This window comes from Mesoplodon densirostris, chromosome 2 (assembly GCF_025265405.1).
Source record: "Mesoplodon densirostris isolate mMesDen1 chromosome 2, mMesDen1 primary haplotype, whole genome shotgun sequence".
NCBI lineage: Eukaryota > Metazoa > Chordata > Mammalia > Artiodactyla > Ziphiidae > Mesoplodon > Mesoplodon densirostris.
The window spans coordinates 178,963,148-178,988,050 of NC_082662.1; the positions used below are offsets into that span (position 1 = coordinate 178,963,148).

The 24,903-nt window shown below is 37.0% G+C and overlaps 1 protein-coding gene across 1 annotated transcript in view; it reads left to right on the forward strand.

Moving 5' to 3' along the window:
- The window catches only part of USH2A (usherin), a 790,488-nt gene that overhangs the window by 404,034 nt on the left and 361,551 nt on the right, over nucleotides 1-24,903 (forward strand). The window contains exons 32-34 of the mRNA XM_060088664.1: nucleotides 13,682-13,841; nucleotides 15,166-15,337; nucleotides 20,532-20,679. Coding sequence (XP_059944647.1) covers nucleotides 13,682-13,841; nucleotides 15,166-15,337; nucleotides 20,532-20,679 — 480 coding nt within the window. The remainder of the gene's footprint in view (nucleotides 1-13,681; nucleotides 13,842-15,165; nucleotides 15,338-20,531; nucleotides 20,680-24,903) is intronic.

Consider the following 24,903-nt stretch of genomic DNA (forward strand, 5'->3'; position numbering starts at 1 on the left):
CATGACAGAGGCTCAGAGGAGGAAGTTATCCCTGAGGGCTCCAATTTTAGACCCCACTGGTTCCTCCAGAGAATTGGTCAAACCATGAAAGGAGAAAAATACAAGGTCAATACAATGAAGGGAGAAACAAGGCAACAAGACAGCTACTGCTGAGGAGTGACAAGGATCCATTTCAAATTGGAAAACCTAGAATTATAGTAGCTTCTTTCAGCAGTGCCTCTCAGTCACATCTCAGAGACATGAGAAGTGTTAGAGAAATAAGATGATGAGATTTATCCAGAGCTAGGAATTGGGAAAGCAGATACAGAAGAGGACTGGGGAGGTGGAAACCTCTAGGGACCCAAGAGAGTGGCTTTCAAATGGGTGATCAAAGATCATAGCAAGGAAAATGCAAATATTCGAATACTCTGGAAATAAGAAGATACTAAGAGGCTGTACATTATGTGGTGGCAAAGGAGGGATTGTAGGGATATGACCAGTGGAAGAGGTGGGCATTTAACAGTTTGTGGTCAGAGAGGGCATATTTTAGATCAAGAATCTTGGAAATAGTTCCAAAGATGATCAAGTAGTGGGTATAACTATGCTGCCTGTTGAATAAATGAAGCAGAAGTGAAGGGCATTACATTTGAGGAAGTTAAAGTGCAGCCAGATCCAGAGATGAGTCATCCTTGAGGATGTTGGACCTGCCAAAAAAGGGATTATGATTGAAAAGAAAACTGAGCCAATGCTGAAGTCATTGAGGAAAGGAGAAGTATGATGACACAAGAAGTGTAATAGAGCATTTGTCAACTAGGTCTTGGGCACACATCTCCTTAAATAATGAATTGATATTGGTAAACTCTGGCTGTCTTTTCTCCATCTAATATATACATGTATATCACAGAATTTGAAAAATATATGTAACCAAAAAACTTAACTGATCTGTACGCCCTCACTTCGAGAAAACCACTGTTAATATATTAAAAAAAATTTTTTCTCCATAATAGATTGTAGGTTTTTTTAATTTTTATTTTATATTGAAGTATAGTAGATTAACAATGTTGTGTTAGTTTCAGGTGTACAGCAAAGTAATTCCTTTATACATATACATGTATCTATTCTTTTTCAAATTCTTTTTCCATTTAGTTTATTACAGAGTATTGAGCAGAGATCCCTGTGCTATACAGTCAGTCCCTGTTCGTTATCTGTTTTAAATACAGCAGTGTGTACATGTCAGTTCCAAACTACTCCCCCACCCTTCTCCCTGGTAACCATAAGTTCATTCTCTAAGTCAGTGAGTCTGTTTCTATTTTGTAAATAAGTTCATTTGTATCATTTTTTTAGATTCAGCATATAGGCAATCTCATAGGATATTTGTCCTTGTCTGACTTACTTCACTTAGTATGATAATCTCTAGGTCCATTCATGTAGCTGCAGATAGCACTATTTCATTCTTTTTAATGGCTGAGTAATATTCCATTGCATATATTACCACATCTTCTTTAATATTTTGGTGTATCTCTATCCTCTGGGTTTTTTAATGAAGTATTCATGTTTGAGAATTATGTTTTGGCATTCAAACAAGTACAGCTTTGCCTTTTTCTTGTCTTTTAATAGTGAATCGCCTCCATCTTACAATTACATTGGTCTGACAAATTGTATTCAATAGATTCTTGGAGACTTTCAGATATTACTCTGTTTCTGAGAAAATTTGGCAATCTGGGTAAGGGGCATAGATAGAGGTCTCCCTCTGGTCTTGCCTAATTCATTTATTCAACAAGTAAAACTGTACTAATTAGCTCTCATCAATCCTGAAGACATCTTGGTGAACATGATAGAAAATATCTTTCTGAACTCAAAGAGTTTACCTTCCCCTGGGAGGGATATAAAGTCAAGAAATCAATGACAAGGCAATTTCTGACATGTTTTGGTAATAATAATAGGTAACTAAACAAGGTGATATGACAGAGAGTACCTGGGGATGGATTGTGGTGGCCATGCTGTTAGATTACCAAGAAAGACCACTCAGAGGAGGATGAGCCTGAAGGATGAGATAAATTCAGCCAAGTACAAAGAAGGAGAAAACAGATTTTAGTTACAAGAAACAGCACCTGCAAAGGCCTGGAGGTGTGAGATTGCAGTGTTGGAGGAACATGAAGGGACAGAAATGTCCAGTGTATGAGAGGCATGAGAAGTAGGCATTTGTCAAATGAAGTAGGATCTCATTGACCACAAGTATGTTTCATTCTAAGAGCAATAGGTGGCTACTGCAGGGTGTTACTCTGGGGAATCAAAAGATCACTCTGGACTGATGATCTTGCTTCATTCTTCACTAAGAAAACGGAAGCAATTATAAGATAAATCCACACCGACTCCCACCACCATCTTCCTACCTACCAGCATTTGTACCCACATAATCTGCCTTCCCTCCTGTTACCATAAGTTATGTGTCCCTGCTCCTTCTAAGTACAAATTCTCCACTTTCATACTTGGTTCCAGTCTTTCACATGGTCAAGGAAAAAGCTCCAGCAACCCTCTCCTCTTACATCCATGACCAATTCTGCACTCTGTGTTGGGTCATTCCCATCAGCAAACATAATTTTTATCTCATTTAATTATTTAAAAACATCTCCTCTGGACTCTACTCACCTTCCATCTATTGTTTCACTTCTCTGCTTTCTTCTACAACAAAACATCTTGAAAAAGTTGCTTATATTCACTGTCTCTAATTCATCTTCTCTCATTCCCTCACAAAGCCACTGGAGTCAGGCTTCGACACCCATAACTTCACTGAAACTTCTATTGCACAAATACCAGTGAGTGCCATATTGCTAAACTCGGTGGTCAATTTTTAGTCCTCCTCTTATTAGACCTATCACTCATAAAACATTTGCTTCATTTGAATTCTAGGACATCATATCTTCATAGCTTACTGATTGCCTTTCCTCTGTCTCCTTGTTTGATTTCTGCTTTTTTCCCCTGACAGCTTAAGGTTGATATCTTAGGATTTGGGTCCTCATACCTTTTCTTTTTCTGTCTGTACTCACTCTATTTGTGTTCTCATCCATTCTAAATGCCATCTATAAGATGATGACTTCCCAAATTACATCTCAAGCCATGACTTCTTGAAATTCCAAACTTGTATTCAAATTGCCTAATTGACCTCTTCACTTGGTTGTCTAATCAACTTCTCAAACTTGCCATGTCTAAAACATGAATTATTTTAAACTGAAGTATAGTTGGTTTACAGTGTTGTGTAAGTTTCAGGTGTACAGCACAGTGATTCAGTTAAATATATATATATATGTACATATATATTTATTTATTTATTCAGATTCTTTTCCCTTGTAGGTTATTATAAAATACTGAGTATAGTTCCCTGTGCTATACAGTAGGTCCTTGTCAGTTGTCTGTTTTATACATAGTAGTGTGTATATGTTAATCCCAAACTCCTAATTTATCCCTCCCCACCTTTCCCGTTTGGTAACAATAAGCTGGTTTTCTGTGTCTGCAAGTTTATTTTTGTTTTGTAAATAAGTTCATTTGTATCATTTGTTTATATTCCTCATATAAGCAATATCATATGACATTTATCTTTGTCTGTCTTACTTCACTTAGTATGATAATCTCTAGGTCTATCCATGTTGCTGCAAATGGCATTATTTCATTCTTTTTTATGGCTGAGTAATATTCTACTATATATATATGTGTGTGTGTGTGTGTATGTATATATGCATATATACATATACACACACACATACATACACATACCACATCTTCTTTATCCATTCGTCTGTCAATGGAGATTTATGTTGCTTCCATGTCTTGGCTATTGACAATAATGCTGCAATGAACATTGGGGTGCATGTATCTTTTCAAATTAGAATTTTCTCCTGATGTATGCCCAGGAGTGGGATTGCAGGATCATATGGTAGTTCTATTTTTAGTTTTTTCAGGAACCTACATACTGTTCTCCATAGTGGTTGCACCAATTTACATTCCCACCAACAGTGTGGGAGGGGTTCTTTTTCTCCACACCCTCTCCAGCATTTATTATTTGTAGACTTTTTGACAATGGCCATTCTGACCGGTGTGAGATGACACCTCATTGTAGTTTCGATTTGCATTTCTCTAATAATTAGCAATGTTGAGCATTTTTTTCATGTGCCTGTTGGCCATCTATATGTCTTCTTTGGAGAAATGTCTATTTAGATCTTCTGCCCATTTTTTGATTGGGTTGTTTGTTTGTTTGATACTGAGCTGTATGAGCTGTTTGTATATTTTGGAAATTATTTCCTTGTCAATTGCATCATTTGCAAATATTTTCTCCCATTCTGTAGGTTGTCTTTTCATTTTGTTTATGGCGTCCTTTGCTGTGCAAAAGCATTTAAGTTTAATTAGGTCTCATTTGTTTATTTTTGTTTTTATTTTCAGTACTCTAGGAGAAAGGTCCAAAAAGATATTGATGCAATTTCTGTCAAAGACTGTACTGCCTATGTTTTCCTCTTGCTGTTTGGTAGTATTTGGTCTTACATTTAGATCGTTCATCCATTTTGAGTTTATTTTTGTATATGGTGTTAGAGAATGTTCTAATTTCATTCTTTTACATGTAGCTGTCCAGTTTTTCCAGCACTGCTTATTGAAGAGACTGTCTTTTCTCCATTGTATATTCTTGCCTCCTTTGTCATAGATTAATTGACCATAGGTGTGTAGGTTTGTTTCTGGGCTTTCTGTCCTGTTCCATTTATCTATGTGTCTCTTTTTTTGCCAGTACCATACTGTTTTTGATTACTGTGGCTTTGTAGTATAGTCTGAAGTCAGTAAGCCTGATTCCTTCAGCTCCGTAAAACATGACTTTTTAATCTTCCCCTTCAAAACCTGTTTTGTATTTGATCTTCAACCCAATAAATGGTTACTTTGTCCTTGCCTTTGCTCAATCCACAGACTTGGAGTCAACTTTGGCTCTCCTTTCTTGCCCTCTACCTACAATGCACTGAGGAATCTTAATACCTTTGCCTTTAAAACATATCCAGAGATCCTCTTGAAGTGATGTTAGCAAAATGGTGGCACAGGGATTTCTTGCCTTTCCCCCTGCAAGAAATATCACAACTATCCACACACAGAAAAACCTTCATAAGAGCCACGGATTCCAGGTTAGGGGTTACAGCACATGGGTGAAGCACAGAAATAAGAAAGATGCATTGGGGAGGGTAAGAAAGATAGATTCACATTATCCCCATCCCTCCTCCCCCAAGCCCAAGCAGCCCAGCATGGAGAGAGACACTCTCCCCATGGGAGAAGGAGAGTAAAGTGAGCACCTGACTTCACCACAGATCCTAGATCTGGTCTGTCCCAGCACCAGGCTGACTCCTAAGGCCCGCTCCATGTGTACTCCCATGAATCCAGGCCCCTGATTTACCCTGCACCTTGTGGCTCCGGTAGCCCCAAGCAGGTTTTGTAGCACTAGGCAGTTTCCACAACACCAGGTTCCTAGCAGGCCCCTGCAAACCCAAAGACCCAGCTCAACCCTGCACCAGGCTCCAGTGGCCCCAGGTGACTCCTCCAGTTCCAGATGTCTTCCCTAGCTCTGGGCTTTCAGCAGTCCAACAGGAAACCAGGCCACTGGCCCACCCATATGCTAGCCATCTCCAGTGGTCCCAAGCAGATCCTGTTTACCAGGCCCAGCCTTTACAGCCCCAGTTTTAAGTCCAGCTCCAGCACACATACCCAGGCCCTTGGCCTGACCATGTGCAAAACCAGCTCCCAACAACTACAAGCCAGCTCCTGAGGCCCCAGGTCACAGGCTGATTCATGTAGTTCCAGGTCCAGGCTTGCCCTAGCTCCAAGCCAGCCCTCATGCCAAAAGGCTCCAGGTCTGCTCTCACAATACCAGGCTCGTAGAATATCCAAATACTGGATCAGCTACTGCAGACCCAGATGATGGGCCCACCCAGTAGTTCATGGCACCTGGTTGGCCCCCTGGAACCAGGATCCATGTCAGCTCACATAGATACAGGTCCCAGGGCCATCACCACAGACTCAAGTGCCAGGCCTGCCCCAGTGGATCCAGGCATTAGGCTGGTCCTAGGTAATCAAGAGATGCCTACTTCCTTCAATGAGCAGACACCATGATCCATAAGGATCATGAATAATCAAGGAAATACAACACCACCAAAGAAAACTAATAAAACTCTAATGACTAACCCTAAACAAATGGTGATCTATGAACTGTCTGACAAAGAGTTCAGGATAATCCTCCTAAGGAAATAGAATGATCTACAAGAAAACAAAGATAGAAAACTAAATGAAATTAGATAAACAGAATAGAAAGCTCAGCAAAGAAATAGAAATCATTAAAACAACAACAGCAACAACAACAACAAATGAACAGAATTCCTAGAGTTGAAGAATGTAATGACTCAACTGAAAAATTCAATAGAGAGATTCAAGAGCAGACTCAACCAAGCAGAAGAATTCATGAACTAGAAGACAGGTCATTTGAAATCATCTAGCCAGAGGAGCAAAAAAGTAATGAAAGAGAGTGAAGAAAGCTTACGTGAATTATGGGATACCATTAAAAGAATCAATTTACACATCACTGGAGTCCTAGAAAGAGAAGAGAGGGAGAAAGGGGCAGAAAGCTTATTAAAAGAAATGACAGCTGAGAACATCCCAAATCTGGGGAGAGATTGGAGCATAGAAGTTTATGACGGTAATTAGTCACCCCAAGTATTCAATCCAAAATGATTTTCTCCCAGACATTATAAATACAACTGTCTAAAATCAAAGACAAAGAATTTTAAAAGCAAAAAGAGGAAAAACTTCTCACAAATAAAGGAACTTCCATAGGTCTATCAGTGGATTTCTAAGCAGTAACCTTATAGGTAAAGAGAGAGTTGGATGATATAATCAAAGTGTTGAAAGAAAAATAAAATGCTGACCAAGAATATTTTTCCCAGCACAGTTGTCTTTCTGGAATGAAGGGCACAAAAACTTTCACAAACAAACAGAAACTGGAGTTGATCACCACTAGACCTGCCTTATAAGAAATGATGAAAGGAGTTCTTCAAGTTGAAATGAAAAAATGCTAACTAGTAACATGAAAATATATAAAAATATAAAACATACTGTTATAGGTGAGTACATAGTCAAATTGAGAATACCCTAATACTGTGAAATGGTGGTGCATTAATCATTTAACCCTAATATAAAGGTTTAAATACCAAAAGTTTAAAGAATAACTATAGTTACAATAATTTCTTAATGGATACACAATATAAAAAGAGGTAAATTGAGACATCAAAAACATAAAATATGGATGGGTAAAAAAAGGGTAGAGTTTTTGTATGTGATTGAAGTTAACTTGTTATTAACTTAAAAGAGACTGTCATGAGATGTCTTATGTAAGCCTCATGGTAACTACAAAGCAAAAATACACAAGTAGATACACAATACTTAAGGAGAAGAGAATCAAAGAATACCACTATAGAAAATCATTAACTCCCAAAGAAAGGCAGCAAAAGGGGAAGAAAGGAATAAGGGAACTATAAAACAGCCAGAAAACAGTTAATAAGATAGTATTAGTAAGTCTTTACCTCTCAATAATTAACTGTAAATGGAATAGAGTGGCTGAATGGATTAAAAACCAAGATCCTACTATATGCTGCCTACAAGGGATTCACTTCAGCTTTAAGGATACACATCGATACACATAGAGTGAAAGTGAGGGGATGGAAAAAGGTATTCCATGCAAATGGAAATCTAAAGACAGCAGGAATAGCTATCAGACAGTATCAGACAATACCAGACAAATAATATCAATATCAGACAAAATAGACTTTAAGTCAAAAACAGTAACAAGAGACAGGGTCTGTTACACAATGACAAAGGGTCAATCCATCAACAGAATATAACAATTATAAATAAATATGCACCCAACATAAGAGCACATAAATATATTAAGCAAATACCAACAGATCTGAAGGGAGAAATAGACAATAGTACAATAATAGTAAAGGACTGCAATAATCCACTTTCAACAATGGATACATCAGCTAGACAGAAAATCAAAAGAAAAATATTGGACATGCACTTCACTTTAAACCAAATAAACCAAATAGACATATCCAGAACATTCCACCCAACAGCAGCAGAATACATATTCTTATTGAGTGCACATTCTCCTGGATAGAGCATATGTTATGTCACAAAACAAGCCTTAGAAGATGTAAGAAGACTGAAATCATACCAATTATCCTTTCTCTCCAAAATGGTATGAATCTAGAAATCAATAACAGGAGAAAAACTGAAAAATTCACAAGTGTGTGGAAATTAAACAGTACACTCCTGAACAACCAATGAGTCAAAGAAGAAATCAAAAGGGAAATCAAATAAAATCTCAAAACTGATGAAAATGAAAATACATCTACCAAAATTTATGGGATGCAGCAAAAGCAGTTCTGAAAAGGAAGTTTATAGTGATAAATGCCTACATTAAGAAAAAAGAACTATCATAAGTAAACAACTTCCCTTGACACCTTAAACAACTAGAAAAACAAGGACAAACTAAGCCCGAAGTTAGCAGAAGGAAGGAAAGATAAAAGATTAGAGCATAAATAAATAAATTAATTTAATTTAATTAAATTAAGATTAAAAAACAGTAGAAAAGATCAACAAAACCTAGAGCTGGTTTTATGAAAAGAGAAACAAAATTGACACAATTTTAGCTAGACTAACTAATTAAAAAAAAGAAGAAATATCAGAAGTGAAAGAGGAGATATTACAAGTGATGCCACAGAAATGTAAAGGATCATAAGAGACTACTATAAACAATTATACACCAACAAATTGGACATCTTAGAAGAAATAGATGAAACATATAACTTAGAAACATAATTTACCAAGACTGAATCATGAAGAAACAGAAGATTTGAACAGACCCATTACTAGTAAGAAGATTGAAACAGTAATCAAAAACCTTGCAATAAAGAGAAGCTCGGGGCCAGATGATTTTCCTGGTGAATTCTACATTTAGAGAAGAATTAACACCAGTCTTTCTCAAACTCTTCCAAAAATTGAAGAGACGGGAACACTTCCAAGCTCATTTTACAAGACCAGCATTACCTTGATACCAAAGCCAAATAAGGACACTACAGGAAAAGAAAATTATAGGCCAATACTCCTGATGTATAGATGCAAAATTTTTCAACAGAAGAGTAGAAAGCCAAATTCAACAGCACATTAAAAGAATCATACAGCATGATCAAGTGGGATTGATCCCTGGGATTCAAAGATAGTTCAAAATATATGCAAATCAATAAATGTTATACACCACATTAATAAAATAAAAATCATATGATCATCTCAATAGATGCAAAAAAATTTTGGTAAAATTCAACAAGACAAAAGCTGTCAACAAATTGGGTATAGAAGATATATTCCTCAACATAATAAAGGCTAGATATGACAGATTCAAGACTAACATCATACTCCATGGTGAAAAGTGAAAGCATTTCCTCTAAGATCATAACAAGACAAAGATGCACACTGTCACCACTTTTATTCAACATAGTACTGGAAGTCTTAGCCAAAGAAATCAAGCAAGAAAAATAAATAAAAGGCATCTTAGAAAGCAAAAAGTAAAATTGTCTATGTTTAAAGACGACATGCTATTATATGTAGAAAATCCTGAAGATGCCACCAAAAAACTATTAGAACTAGTAAATGAATTCAATAAAGTTGCATGATACAAAATCAGTATACAAAATGCAGTTGCGTTTTTATACACTAAGAATGTTTATGCTCTTTGCTCACTATAATCTATACCCAGCACCCAGAGTGATATTCATGAAATCTGTATCTGACTGCTCTGTTCAAAATCTTCTCCTGGCTTCCTAAGAAGGTTATCTCAGATTAAAACCCAAAATCCATACAAAGACCTATAAGGCTCATGTGATCTGGTCCCTTATTAATTGTCTGATGTCGTCTCTTACTTCTTTCTCCCTCTGCTCCAGCCTCACTTGGCCTCCTTGCCATGTCCATTCTGGGGATGTTCCTCCTTTCAAGTCTTTGCTCAGCTTGTTTCCTCTCCTGGAATGGTCCTTTGCTTAAAATCCCCACTTTTACCCTCACTCCTTCCAAGTCTTTGCCAAAAATATCATCTTGCTGCTGTGGCCTCCACTGTTTCTTGCCTTTCTTTTTCTTTCAGTTTTATTGACATATAATTGATATACAGGACTTCATGAGTTTAAGGTATACAGCATAATGGTGTGACTTACATGTATTGCAAAATGATGATGACAATAAATTTAGTTAACCCTGCTGACTCTTGCCTTTAAAATTACTGAACACTCCTGATTCTTCTCTCTCTGTTCTTTGTTTTCTGTGGCACTTTTCATATTTTATAGCAGGAACAGCCTTAAACCCTAGTCAACATTCAATTTAAAGCCATTTTTTTTATTGGAGTATAATTGCTTTACAATGTTGTGTTAGTTTCTACTGTACAATGAAGTGAATCTGCTATATGTATACATATATCCCCTCCCTCTTGGACCTCCCTCCCACCCCACCCCATCCCACCCATGTAGGTTGTCACAGAGCACCGAGCTGAGCTTCCTGTGCTTTATAGGGGTTCCCACTAGCTATCTATTTTACACATGGTAGTGTATATATGTCAGTCCTAATCTCCAGTTCATCCCACCGTCCCCTTCCCCCCCACATCCACATGTCTGTTCTCTACGTCTGCATCTCTATTCCTGCCCTGGAAGTAGGTTCATCTGTACCATTTTTCTAGATTCCACATATATGCATTAATATATGATATTTGTTTTTCTCTTTCTGGCTTACTTCACTCTGTATCTCCGAAAATGCAACAACTTGCTCACCCACAAGTAGTCTGGGGTAAACCCTAACTATGAATGGAGGACTTGACAAGATTTGGTATTTTCTACTTCAATCCTGGGTCACCAGTCATACCGGCTCTCTCTAGCAACATGACCCTTCTAAGCATGCTCACTTCCTCATCCTGGTCTTCCCCAGTCCTGACTGTCATATCCATGGATGCTTCCCAATCTATGGAGGAGCTTATTTTGTCAGAGTAGAATCCCGGCACAGACAGTAATCCTGGAACTAATACAGGAAGATACTCCCATCCTGGGTGAGTTTAGGAGTAGATATTCTGCGTGAGTTTAGGAGTTCCTTGATTAAGGTCACCTTCAAAGCCTGGAGGCTGTAGTGTAAAAGAGAATGGGGCATTCTATTATAAGGAGATGCTTGATATGGTGATACTAGGATGATGCCTTCTGACCCCACCAGCTCAGAATAACTAAGGACTCCCAGATACGCAAGTCTGTCCCAGCAAACACATACAAGTAAGGCTCAGGCCACCTTTGAACGCTACGACTTCTTCACCACCTGCAAATTAGGTAGCCAAATCCCTGCCTCCACAAGCTAGAATGTAAGAAAGCAAGAAAACTGCCCACCACAAAGAGTTCACTGGCGAAAGAGCATTGTAGCATCCAGTCAGGTTTGCAGCTGACCAAGACACTCTGGTATGGCTGGGAGAGATTCTCATGTAAAATATTCCAAAGTCCCTTGGAATCAGCCCCATGGAATACAATTTCTTGCTGGGGCATGTCCTTTCAGAGAAGATTGTTGTATTCTCATGTTCAAATACTACAGCTTTTCCCTAGTTGCACTGATTTACCCATCTGGGATTCCCCCTTTCCTCTAGGCTCTGTGTTCTCCTTGGTTTTGCTCCTGAAACTGGCCTTTGAGTCAAATCCCCAGCTTCCCTTTCTCAGGAATGCAAGGAATTCGGACAAATGGGAGGGACGAGAGGCTGAGGTCACCAAGTTGCTGAGAATCAGAAGGAGAAGATGACGAACACAGGGAAATGGCAGATATAATATGTTAGCATATTAACACATTATAGTTTGGGCCAAGATTGGACCTGCTAGTAGGACATGTTTTGTGCCTGAAGTTATCCCACAGTAAATAATAGTTTACTCTCTTTGTAGCATCTGAGGCCACTGTTCTCATGATTTTTAACTTTATAAGTTTCATAGAATGTTTCTCCAAATGAAAGTACCCCAGTTCTGTCTGATTTGTGCACACATGGTGTAGCTGTTCCTGCCGTCTCTCAGAAGTCCCTGGCAAGCCCAAAGTTTTAACACCAACTTCAAAGTGTCCTTATAACTTATCTTCTGACCCCATTGCCTGAGGGTGCCCCCCCCTTAACTTGATACCATCAAGTACTTGTAGGATAAAGTTGTGAAGCAAACAAGCCTTAATCAAAAGCATTGCAAGTCTCTTCTTGATAATCACCTTTTGTTCTAGAGTAACTATATTTAGGGTAAAAAAAATGTTTTTGCCTTTCTTCTGATGGCCTACATGTTTAACCAATTGATTATACTTTGCATGAAAATCAAAGTGTTTTCTTCCCAGTTTACTTTTGCTGTCAGTACAATGCAGTATCTATTTCCCTGAATTAGGCTGCATTTCATTCATCTTTTAAACATGAAATTGTAATGGTTCAAGGTTAATGATCTTTAAAGAAGATGTGTTGCTTACATTGTAACTACCTTATTTCAAAAGTATTCCAGAAAATAATGATTATTTCTAGTAGTATAAAAATGTGACTGATGTTTAAATCTTGGTAAGGTTGACTGAACTTTGCTTAGATTCATTCAACAAACTAATTATCCTGTACCTTTATAAAAGAAGTGTTTGGGGTATTTTAGAATTAAATTAGTAAATTACAGATTAGTTTCTTTTAATGCAAGGGAATATGGTATCCATTAGAGAGGCAGATAGGTATAAAGTACCAGGGAAGTTCAGGGGAGGGAGAGATTATTGCTGGCTAGGGTACTAGCCCACTCTCTTGATCAACTATACCTAGCTCAACTATATCTAGATCATCTCATTCATTAATTCTTTTTTCATTTATTCAAACATATATTCGAAGCTACAATGCGCCAGGCATTGTGCTAGATATTGGGGGTGCAAAATGAATATAGCACCATTGCTTCCTTTACAGTGTCCAGTCTGATGGATCAGATAGCCATGGAAACAAATCATTATGACACAGTGTTGTAAGCGCTATGCCAAAAGCATGTGCAAAACCCTGGGAGACAAAGGAGAGGATGATAGCTCCACCTTGTGCCAGGGGCCACGGCCCAGTGCGTTTGGGAAATCTTAAGAAAGAAATTGTCATTTGCACTGAGCCTGGACAATTTGAAGGTCAAATAATACGTAGTTGGTCAGGTGGACAGGAGAAGAAAAAAATTCAACAAAAGGAATTACAAGAGCAAAGTCACTGTTATAAGCTATCTATTTGCATTTCAAAAGCCAGACCTGTTGTCTTCAAATATGTCTTTAAAATAATTTAAATGTCTCATTTATTTTTTAACGGAGCCCTTGAACTAACTCTAAACTCAGAAAATGATTTACCTGGTCACAGACAATCAAGAAAACAGTCAAATTTGTTAAAAGAAAAAGTTTGACTCACACTTCTCTATTTACAACTGTCCATAGTATGTTTAAAGGATAAAACAGCCTATATTTTATTGCTATTGATTTGTATGTCTATTGATTCTTATTTTAAACTTTAACAGTTCTAAGAAGTAGGAAAGTAGAGAATAAGTGAGATCTCCTGAATCAAAATTATGATGGTAAATAAATTCTTGTTTCCTCCACCCCCTAGATTTAGAGGCCTTTACGCCCCACCAGTTTCTACTCAGTGCTTGCACACATGTGGGATGTACAAACAGTTCCCTGGTCATACTGTACACGGCACAGCTGCCACCAGACCATGTGGACCCCCCAATTCTGACCGTCCTGGATTCTAGAACTATATCTGTACAGTAAGTAGAAATGTTGTCACTGTCACACACTGGTTCATGCAAGAATCCCAGTGAGTTCAATCAAGGGAAGGGTTTGTGACATAAAATTAATTTTATTGTGATTAAATGCATAGAGGTGATTAGTTCAGTGGTTCTGGGAGCCTTTGATTATGACTTGCCAACTTAATTTCCATTTTGTCTTTATGCAATCAGGCTGAGCTACACATGTATGCAGACTCTGTGCAAACTTCAATAAGGGAAAAACTGACCACTTACTTACCTTGGGCTTTTTATACGTGAGGCATTATTTGCAATGATTCGGAATTAGCGAGCACAATTATATTTCTTATTTTTGATTACAAACGAAGACTGTCTTGTTCCCCAGCATTTGAAGTCAGAAAGAAGCTTTCACGTATTGGCACGTTCAGATTCTTTTTGATATTACTGATCCATTTCCTAATACGTGAGGTACAAGGTGTATTGCAGTACTGAATTAAAACTCAATAGACCTCTCTTACCACTAGTTAATACTTGTTTATTTTCATGGCTCTTGGTCTCTGTTTTCTCATCGATAAGAGTTTGAACTGAAGAAATGTTGATATTCATTCAAGCTGAAAAACACTGTGATTTATATCCCATTGTTCCAGGTCTATACTCTTCCATTGGCTTTCAGAGCATCCCAAGCTGAGCCCACTTTATTTACCTTAAAAGATTTCCCACTATGATAATTATTTCTCAATTTACCAATTTCTCTCTGTTCCATGACTTGTCCTGCTCATTCCCCCTGACACTTTGTAACCCTCATCTGGAATACCCTCTATTTTTTCCTTCTGCCTACCAATTCCCATGCATCTATCAAGTATACAATCGTATGTATCTTCATTCAAGAAGTCTTATTTGAGTACTTCAGCCTTTCCAATCTCAGCTTTTCTTCTGTAGTTGCATATTACCTCTATGTTAGATTGCTGCATTTTTCAAGACAATTATGGCTTGAAAATTATGCAATTATCTCTCCCTCTCATTTCTCAGAAGTTCTCAGTACTTCTCCCAATTTTTGTTCTATGGCTTAAGCTCAAAATCAAATGCTTACTCATGCATTTTTGTATTATTAGCTAATTAAAAATATAACTAACTACAGAACAGGTGCTATGTCATATTTTTATACCATTCAGAATAGACATTTAATGACTACTTGGGTTTTTTTAAGTGAATCACTTTTGAGCTCTCAGTGTGTTTCTTTACAGTGGCATAAATCCAAGTTCATTTGTGTCCTTTAAAAATCCTGCACATTTCAGATTGGACTTTAATGTATGATGATAATAATGCTATATTTTTTCATTCCCAGGTGGAAACAACCAAGAAAAGTAAATGGAATTCTGGAGCGCTATATACTATATATTTCAAATCACACGCATGATTTTACAATTTGGGATGTCATCTATAATAGTACAGAACTTTTTCAGGATCATGTGCTACAGTACCTTTTCCCTGGTAATAAATACTTCATCAAGCTGGGAGTAAGTTCACTTTACTTTTATCAGTTTCTCTGTCTCCATCATTCCCCTTGCTGCTTCCCTTTCTTTTGTCTCATCTTCTCTCCATGCCTCACTTAAAAAAAAAAAATACAAAATTCTCTTGTATTGCTATTTATACTGAAAACTCACTTCAAATACAAAGTGAAAATTCTGCTGATCTAATACCTACATATTTATTTTATATTATGCAAAACAATAGAATAACCATCTGAATCAGTAGATTTTTCCAAATCTAATTTGGGATTATCAGAAATTATTTCTTTTTTATTGTTTGTAGAATGTCACAATTGTTGAGGGCTTTTTAGAAAATGCTTGGATTAGTAAGGTTATGTCCCCATGGGGCTTGTATTCATTTGAAAAGCAATGTGAAGTATGAAAATGTAGGTCTTATATTTTTAAATGAAGGTTTAAATGACCCCCAAATATACTTGATTATTATTATATTCTGGTTTACATTACACTTCTGTCTCAAAAGAACAGTCACTTAATAAAACCCTAGAATCAACACAGTTTAGACAGGCGATAGCATTTTTTAATGCAAAATAGCACTTTTACACAAAGGTCTTTTAAAAGACCTTGATATTACTGTGGAATTTATACTTAGTAGTTCCTTTTGTTTTTTGATGAAATATAATCTTTTTTAAGTTTAATAGCACATCTGAAAATAACTGAATATAAACATGAGATTGTCCCTATTTGTTTTAAACACACTCTTCATTTTATAGCAATACCTATATAAGGATATTTGTTTTGATAAATGCCATAGAAAATATTCTGCTCTTGATTATGAATAAATTTACATTCATGTAGACACTGTGTACGCATTCATTTCACTTAACATGCTCTTGAATGCTCTAAATATTATACCACAAGAAAATAAACTACATTCAACTGTTGCTGTCTGACCTGACACCATAAAACAAGGGCAATCAGACAATGTTAAAAATCCTGTTCAGAACTGGCTTCATGTGCCTAGGTGTTCAGCACGCAAATGGGTTCTGAATCAGCGATTGGATTACTTATTTATTACCCAAGATATAAGAAGTGTATTAACTTGATTTTCAAAAGCTAATACAGAAATCCACACTATTTTCAAAACAGTGGTGATATCAAAATAAGCAAAGTCCCTATGGTTTAGAAGCAACTAAAATTAAACAGAAATTGTGTTGCTCTTGGTTTTGATTCGAAGGAAGCAAAGGATAGGAAACAAATTTCTACTTCCAAGGCAATTTTTAGGATATTCTGCGCAGTCAATGAAAATCCACCTGAATCTCCTATGTTTTATAAATCTGTAATACCTTGAAAAATAAATACCACTAGATTAGGAGTCTGCTCTCTTGAGTTTTAATTCAGATTTTGCCACTAACTGAATGACCTAAGACAAATTCACTTAAGTGCACTGAGTCTTAGGTTCTTCAAGCCTAAAAGTAAGACTTTGAATTAAATGATTTTTAATGTCTCTTTGAGCCCTAAAATTCTATGATGCTAAAAAGGTGACCCCAAATAATATTTTGTGAAGTCAAATTAGACCTGTCAGCCACTGAATTATGTTGGTGCAAGGTGTCATAAAGATGTGGAAGTCTTTGCCCTAACTCTTGTTAGGGAAGTAAATTTGCTCATATTATTCTTGATTTCACTGTTTTTGTTAGGGCAGAAAATACACTGATACATCTTCAGGAAGTATTCAACTAAAAGGTTTTTTTACTTTAACTCTGTTAACCCATAAATTTAATGAACCAGAACATTTTAGGTTCATCTTGGTTAATTGAGGGACACATGTATATTTACAGTTTCAACATAATAACTGGCTTTCAAGGTCATGAGATTAATAGGTGGAGATCAGGTTCTCAGCCAAGTGGAGTTACCCCTTAGCATGCTGACTAAGTGCTAAGAAACAAAACATACAGATAACAAAGCATTTAGGCAGGCATTAGAGAAAAAAACATGGGGATTCCATATGATTTACTCCAGACTGGAGCAGGTATGTTACTTCACGTGGTTTTGTGTAATTTCCCCTGTTGCCTGGATTAGAAACTCCTAAAGGGTAGAGACTGCATATATCGGCAGAGTTAAACAAGGTGTCTGGAAACTGGAAGATCGCAAACAGTTCTTGAAAGAATGAATGAATGAGTGAACACTGAGTACACTTATTTCATAAAGAATCTGAGACTTCTGATGTGAATCAAATAACTTGCTGTAAAATGTCAGAGTTAGGGACTGTGTGGTTCAAAATACAAGCTCTTTCTCCTAGAAGAAACAGTATAATATTTTGTTCCACTCAACAAATGGTACTGCAAAGTGTGGTAACGCCTGGTAAAGATAATAAGCCAGCAATTAAATAAGGAAGCTTGTAAGACAGGTATTGAGATATGTATGGTTTGATAATATTCATATTACTGCTAGACATTTGCCTCTCGATGAATGTTAAGTATATTTCCTGGAAAGATTCTTGGAAATGATGAGCTTTAAATTTTCTAAAGATCATTTCTAGATAACATGGCCTTGTTCTTTTTCTTCATACTTTAAAAATATGCTGCATTCTTAACATCATCAGACGCTACTTATCTGAAAAAAACCTGTTAGAGAATGCTAGTTTTAGATGTTCTTAATAGTCATGATTTCAAAAATAATTGCTACGCTTTTATTAGTTATGCATTTTACTGTACCAAAATTGAATCTCCTATTTGGACCAGTTACTCATCACTTCAGGGCGGTAGTATGACTTCTCAGTTTAAAACAATATATTTGTAATTGATAAAAGCTATAACCAGAAGCAACTTTAAGAACATTTATTTCCTTATTGAAGGAACTAAGATACTCACCCCACTCACCTAGCACCTCTAAATGCATACAAAAAGAATGTGGGGACAAAAGAACAAAATAAAATACCTTGCAGGTAATTCTGTTGTTTCAGCAAACCCTTTGTAAACTCGCATTCATTTACAAGAAAAATTCTCTCATAAACTGCTTGTATCCTTAAGAGGCTTTTAATCAAGTTGCTAGTTTATGGGGTCTTCCATGACACAGCCCAACGAACAGTCCTTCCAAACCAGAGGGTGTCTTCATTTATTCCAGAATTCCCCATCCCATAAAATTCTCAAAACAAAGTAAATTTTAATTCACACTCTGTTTTAAAAAATACATAGTGAAATGTCACATAGTACATACAGTATTTCTCTGGAAGAGATGGTGGGGGGAATTCTTAGGCCACAAATAAGAAAAACAACAGTGACAAAGAGACTATCAGAATTACATCCCGTGTGGTTTGAGTTTCAGCATAACATGCTGCAACATTTTTCCCCTCCTAAGGAAAAAAAAGTCTAGGAAATGCCAGTGGATGGATTTATGTCTCCAAGGACTGGAAAATATGCTCCTTGGAGCATTTTCCTTCGATAATTCAGCCATCTCATACAGCCTCTTTTCCTGCCACGTTTTCTGGTGGACTTTTAGCACGTTGGAAATTTTTTTTTTTTAATTCTTCTGTTTTAACGTTCAGGTAGTTATTTCTTGGGCTAATAGCAACATGTCCCAGGGCTTCGAATCAGGAGCTCAATTGATTTCTCCTTATTTGCCAAGATTCTGTTCTCAGGAGGAATATGGTTTATCTCTTATAGAGATATGCATATGCCACAGCTGAGCATTAGAGGAAACCCGCAGAGGTTAATTAGGTCCCCAATCTTAATGCAGTTTCATGCCCAGGCCACAGTTTAGCCCATCTGAAACTTGCTTACGCTGAGAAATTATCCTGAAGACATGGGTTACTGTTGTCTTCTTACAATAAGAGGTAAAATTGATCTCCAAGTCTACTGACCATTTATTGTTACTTACACTTAGAGTGAAGAATTTGCAGCTATTTTGCAGCAACTTTACAAGTAGTATACTTCAGTATAAGAAAATACCTTTAAAATCAGTCAGCTTTCTTCTATCTTTAGGAAAAAGAATACTAACTGCTTTAAGTATCAAAAGGTCATTCCTTCAGTATCAAACTGGAAAGCTTGGTAAAGGCCCGAGAAAATAGAGAGGGCTTTTGGTTTTTTACTATTAGTCATATCTACCTTCCATGAAAACGAACTGAATAACTGCCTGCTTTTTACATTGTCCTATGATTTTGCTTCATTTTCTTAATGCTCGTGGTAAAATGTAGTGCTTTTTGAAAGATTTTTACATTTTATTATGTAAATTACAGTTGTAACTTAAAGAGGTACTGAACAAAGCTTTAGCATAGTTTTCAAATAGCTGCGTTATATAAAGACATAATTGCTAATATTTACTAGCAGACATAGGCTGGAAAAACTGTGTGGATGTCTCAATTTCCTGGAGAAGTGCTTATCTCATATGTTAGGTAGGGATGATATTTTCCTCATATACTGAAACATTTATTTGGAATTGTTGGCAGTTTATGATGAAAATGTACACAGAAGTTTTTGAATATCCTTAATATCCATGAATCCATTTCTGGAATTAGTAGTACCTCCCTCCTTTGGGAATTTGGGGGTTCTGTGAGCGTTTTAAATTTGTTGGCCATGTATTGAAGCTCAGTTCCTCTGGCACGTAAGTAAATGACTTGACCCTTAAAGCCAATAAACATTCACTCAACAACTGCTTTGTTGTCAATTTATGAAAAATATTGTTTTATTCCATTTCACATTGTGTTCTACTTTAAACGTATTGCTCACGCTACAGTAAGTTGAAAGTGATTATATTTTCTGTGCTCTTTTTTTTTTCTAGAAATCACTTGTTTTGTCCTGAAGTAGTCTTCAATCTCTAGTACTTTTCTCATATGGTGTACACAGTTTGTGTGTGTGTGTGTGTGTGTGTGTGTGTGTTTAATTCATTCTAAGAACCTTTGTGTGAGGATAATTTCATCGTGGCTATTCACACAGTCAATATATGCCCCATCTCTAGGCTCTAACTTAGGATGTATTCATAATCCATACATTCTTTCATTCTGGGTTATTGCTTGATTGTTGGAGATGGAGGTGTCGTGTCCTAAAAAGCAAACAGATTAAATGTCAAACCTCAGCAATGACACAAATTTATTTGGGGGTGGGAGGTTAAAAAAGGGAGCATTATTTTAAAGGATCTGGACCTCTTTATGGCGAACTCTCTTTCTTCAATGCTCATCTAAACTTCGGGGCCCCAAAGTGAAATGTGCCCTTTTTGTCTCTCTGTCCAGGCTTGCACTGGGGGTGGATGCACAGTGAGTGAGGCCAGCCAGGCCCTGACTGAGGAGAGGGCCCCCGAAGGCGTGCCAGCCCCCAAAGTGCACCCGGATTCACCTCACTCCTTTAACATCTCCTGGACTGAGCCTGAATATCCAAATGGTAAGTGAACTCTTTTAGCCTCAAGTTAAAAAGATGATTAGCAAAGGTAAATTAATATTCTAAATGGCAGCTTATATGTGGTGCTTAATTTTTAATGATCATTTTAGCACATAAAATACCTGAGATAGTATCATTGTCTGTAGTTTAGGACATTGTGGTTTTTAGGTTAACACACAATTTTGGTGGCTCAAAAGTGCTCCCTTTTGATAGTTCTTATGTACTGCATCTTATGGTTTAATATGCTCTGGGAGAGGTGAAGAGAACAAACCAGGATTCCCAAAGAATGGCCTTGTGAGAGTGACATATTTTCAGTGACTTTTTGTTTTGGACTGTTATTCATTCCTTCTTAGAGAAGTAGGGAGATAGAAAGTTCGTGCACATACTGTATTTCAAACTGCTTTTGCTTTAATAAGTTTATCTTAAAAGGGACCATTTGGAACTCTGTATTTTTAATATGTTATTTATAAATAGTTCAGCATGCATACATTAAATATATACATTTCTTCTTGTTTAACTTGAAAAGGATTGTATATATTTCTAAGTGATATGCGTATATTTCACATATATATGTGTATATATACACATATATATATGTCTTTGAATAGTTTAGAGAGTTCGGTTAGCCAGTTAAAGTTTGCTAAAATAAAATCTTATAAAGAATTTGTAGTAACTTGGGATAGAAATTGCTTTATTCATTTACTGGAAATATCTTTAAGTTCCATATAGCATAGTGTCATTTTTCCACACTGGTCAAGCTTATGTCACATCAAATTTTATTACTCTTTAAGACAAATATCGAGAAGACTTTTAATATCGTAGAAACTGTTTTAGGTAACTCATTACTGAACATTGAAATGGCCTCTTTTAGCATAGCCAGAAAGAATGAAAGGAGAAGAATTACAATTTTATTAGTTTGTCTTACGTTTACTATGATATTAATTACTCCAGTCATCTCATTTTAATTAAACTTTTGGCAAATGCATGAGATATATTTGAGGTAAGGGAGAGAGATCTAATAATTACAGTGAGTGATTATCTCTGCTATTGAAGTTATCCCTGAACTATTACAAATTTCCTAGTAAAAAATAAATAGATAGCTATTTGATACTTAAACAGTCAACAATCTTGTCATACTTTGTGCTCCACAAAGAAACCTAGTCTGTAGGTGGAAATGAAAATGCGAATGATTTATTCCAGTTGGATTGCTCTTAACTGCTGTTACATGATTTTAGTAGACATTTCCCTTCATCCTAATCAGTAGTTGTAACTATAACTGCCCCCAGAATCCTAGGTTGACTAAAGAAATACTTTCGACATTTCAAAGAATCTTTGTGTATTATGTGTTATATATTTACAAGCAGCTTTAAAATATATTCATTGAACCATAAGAATTTGGGAGATTTAGAAGATTGGTGTTAACACGATCATTTATTCTAAAGTCTTGTGTTTAATCACATCAGAGTTTTCAGAATTTTTACTGTGGGGCAATGGTTAGACATTTTTTAAGTAATAGTTTCATTAAAAAAAAAAATTTCTTCTCTTCATTACTTCTCTCTCCACTTTCCTCAGATATTCCAGTGTTCAGTTTCTATCCTCCATTGCCTAGAGGAGGATCTGATCGTTGGATGTTTATCTTGTCACTTCATCTGTTTTCACAGCTCCCACACTTCCCTCTAAAACCCCAAAGAATAAAGTCCAGATTCTTTAGTCAGGCATTCACATCAGCCCCAACTTGTGACTCGATCTGCGTTGACATAACCTTGTAACACACTTTCCTTTTTAGCCTCCTGAAATACTTATGGCTCGGTGCAGGGTTGAAAAACATGGGTATGGAGTTAAATAGGCCTAGAGTCAAATCTTATCTCTGATGAGCAGTAACTGTGTTACTCTGGAAAATTTACTAAATGCCATGAACCCCAGTTTCCTTGGCTTATAAAATTGGAGTTAACGATCCCTACCATCTCTCCAAATCTAACTCATTCCTCAGGACTAAATGTTAAGCCTCTTATTTTATGAAATCATGTCACTCTTTCTTGAGTGTAAGTCAAGCTTCCTCTCTTCTCTTGACCATATATCCTCTTCCTATGCCTTCATCATGACACGTACTTCATTCATCCTTGGTCCAAATTTATTTGGGTACATGTCAAACATGCCCACCAGATGCTAAGGACCACAAATCATTCATTTCTCTTTTCCTTCATGGAGCTTAACACAGTGGAGTAGTTTCTGCTGATACCTAATAATATTTAATTTATTTAGTTATGTCTTGTGAAAATTTCATTCAATCATTAGCATATATATTGTAGAGTCCTGACTCTTTTAATGATACCAACAGAGAGGATAGAAGTAGTTACAGGCCAGATCCTGGGATATGTTTGTTTGACATGTATTTGTTTCTGAAATATATTTGTTCAGCTGTGTGGGGTCTGGGACTAGGTGTTTTTTTTTTTTTTTTTTGGAGTTTGGATTTTGCATTTGACTTAAGAATTTTTAATTTTCTCTTCTTGAGTATGCCTAGTTCGAATTTAATGGAACTAGGCCCATATTACAGTACAGCTGCACTGTGGTTGCTTTCTAATTTCTGAATATGCTGCGGAAGAGTAATACAATTGGAAAATGAGATAGATTTCAGCCTTATGTCACCACAGATACCCTTTCAAATGATTTTAAATTGTGTTTCTCAAACATATCTGATTATTAGCACCATCTTGGGGACACTGATTAAGGAGTAGATTCTAGTGCTCCAACAAAAGACCTGAATAATCATAATATCCCGTTGACTTGGTTACCATCAAAATGCTGATGAGTATTGGGAGATTTCCCTGGTGATCCAGTGGTTAAGACTCCACGCTTCCACTACAGGGGGGCACGGGTTCAATCCCTGGTCAGGGAACTAAGATCCTGCATGCCGGGTGGTGATGCCAATAAATAAATAAATTTTTAAAATGCTGAAAGAGTATTAAATACACCCTCTGGGTGAGTCCTCCCTCCTTAGCATCCCTTCAGGAGATCCCCACACGGATTTCTGTTATATTTTAAACTCAACATATCCAAGTTGTTTCTCCTGATGCTCTCTTCCCCTCTACTGGCCCTTTCTCCTGTGTTTCCCCTCTCCCTGATTAGCACCACCCAGTAGTACCACCAGAAACCTAGGAGGCACTCCTGAGTTCAGTTCTTGCTCACCCCTGATTTTTCGTTAACTGTACTCCTCTAATGAAGGCCCGTAGTATTTCTCACCCAAATAACTTCAAGAGCCTCCTCATGCCCTACAAAAATTGAATGTATTCATTCAAAATATACGTTTGATGACCCACTAGGTGCCATCATTCTGATGATACCAAGATGAATTTGCCCAATCCTTGATCTTTTTTTTTTTTTTTTTTTTTTTTTGCTGTACGTGGGCCTCTCACTGTTGTGGCCTCTCCCATTGCGGAGCACAGGCTCCGGACACGCAGGCTTAGTGGCCATGGCTCATGGGCCCAGCCGCTCCATGGCATGTGGAATCTTCCCGGACTGGGGCACGAACCTGCGCCCCCTGCATCGGCAGGCGGACTCTCAACCACTGCACCACCAGGGAAGCCCCCAGTCCTTGCTCTTAAGAGGACCAGAGAGTTCCTTAGGAGAAACATCCATGTAAACAAATAATAATGAGGTAGGGATGTGTACAAGGTGCCAAGTGTATGGAGAAGAAGCAACCTGAGGATGTGGGAATGTCTTCCCTCTGGGTCTTTATTAAGATGTAGCAGGTCCAGAGGTATTTACACATTTAGACTGTCGTATTCTGTAAGGGGTACTGATTGCCTGGTTTTGTACACTCTAGGCTCCAAAATCTTGACTCTGTTAGTCAGCTATATACACAAAGGATTATTTCATTAGGACTTTATAAACCTGAAAAAAAATGTTGAGAAACAATAAACCCACTTTCTATAAGAAGTATTTCCAAATGCATACCTATATGTGACAAAATATGAAAGGTATAAAAGGTTCATATATAAATATCCACTTGTTGCCTATCAAGCAGTTGGTAACCTGTAGCCAGCATGGCATAGGAAACAGGCTCTCTGCTTTATAACTGATTCGGATTTAAACTATCAGCTCCTACTCATTAAACTTGGGATAATCTTTTTTTTTTATTTTTTAAAAAATTTATTTTTGGCTGCGTTGGGTCTTCGTTGCTGCGTTCGGGCTCTCTCTAGCTGTGGCGAGCGGGGGCTGCTCTTCGTT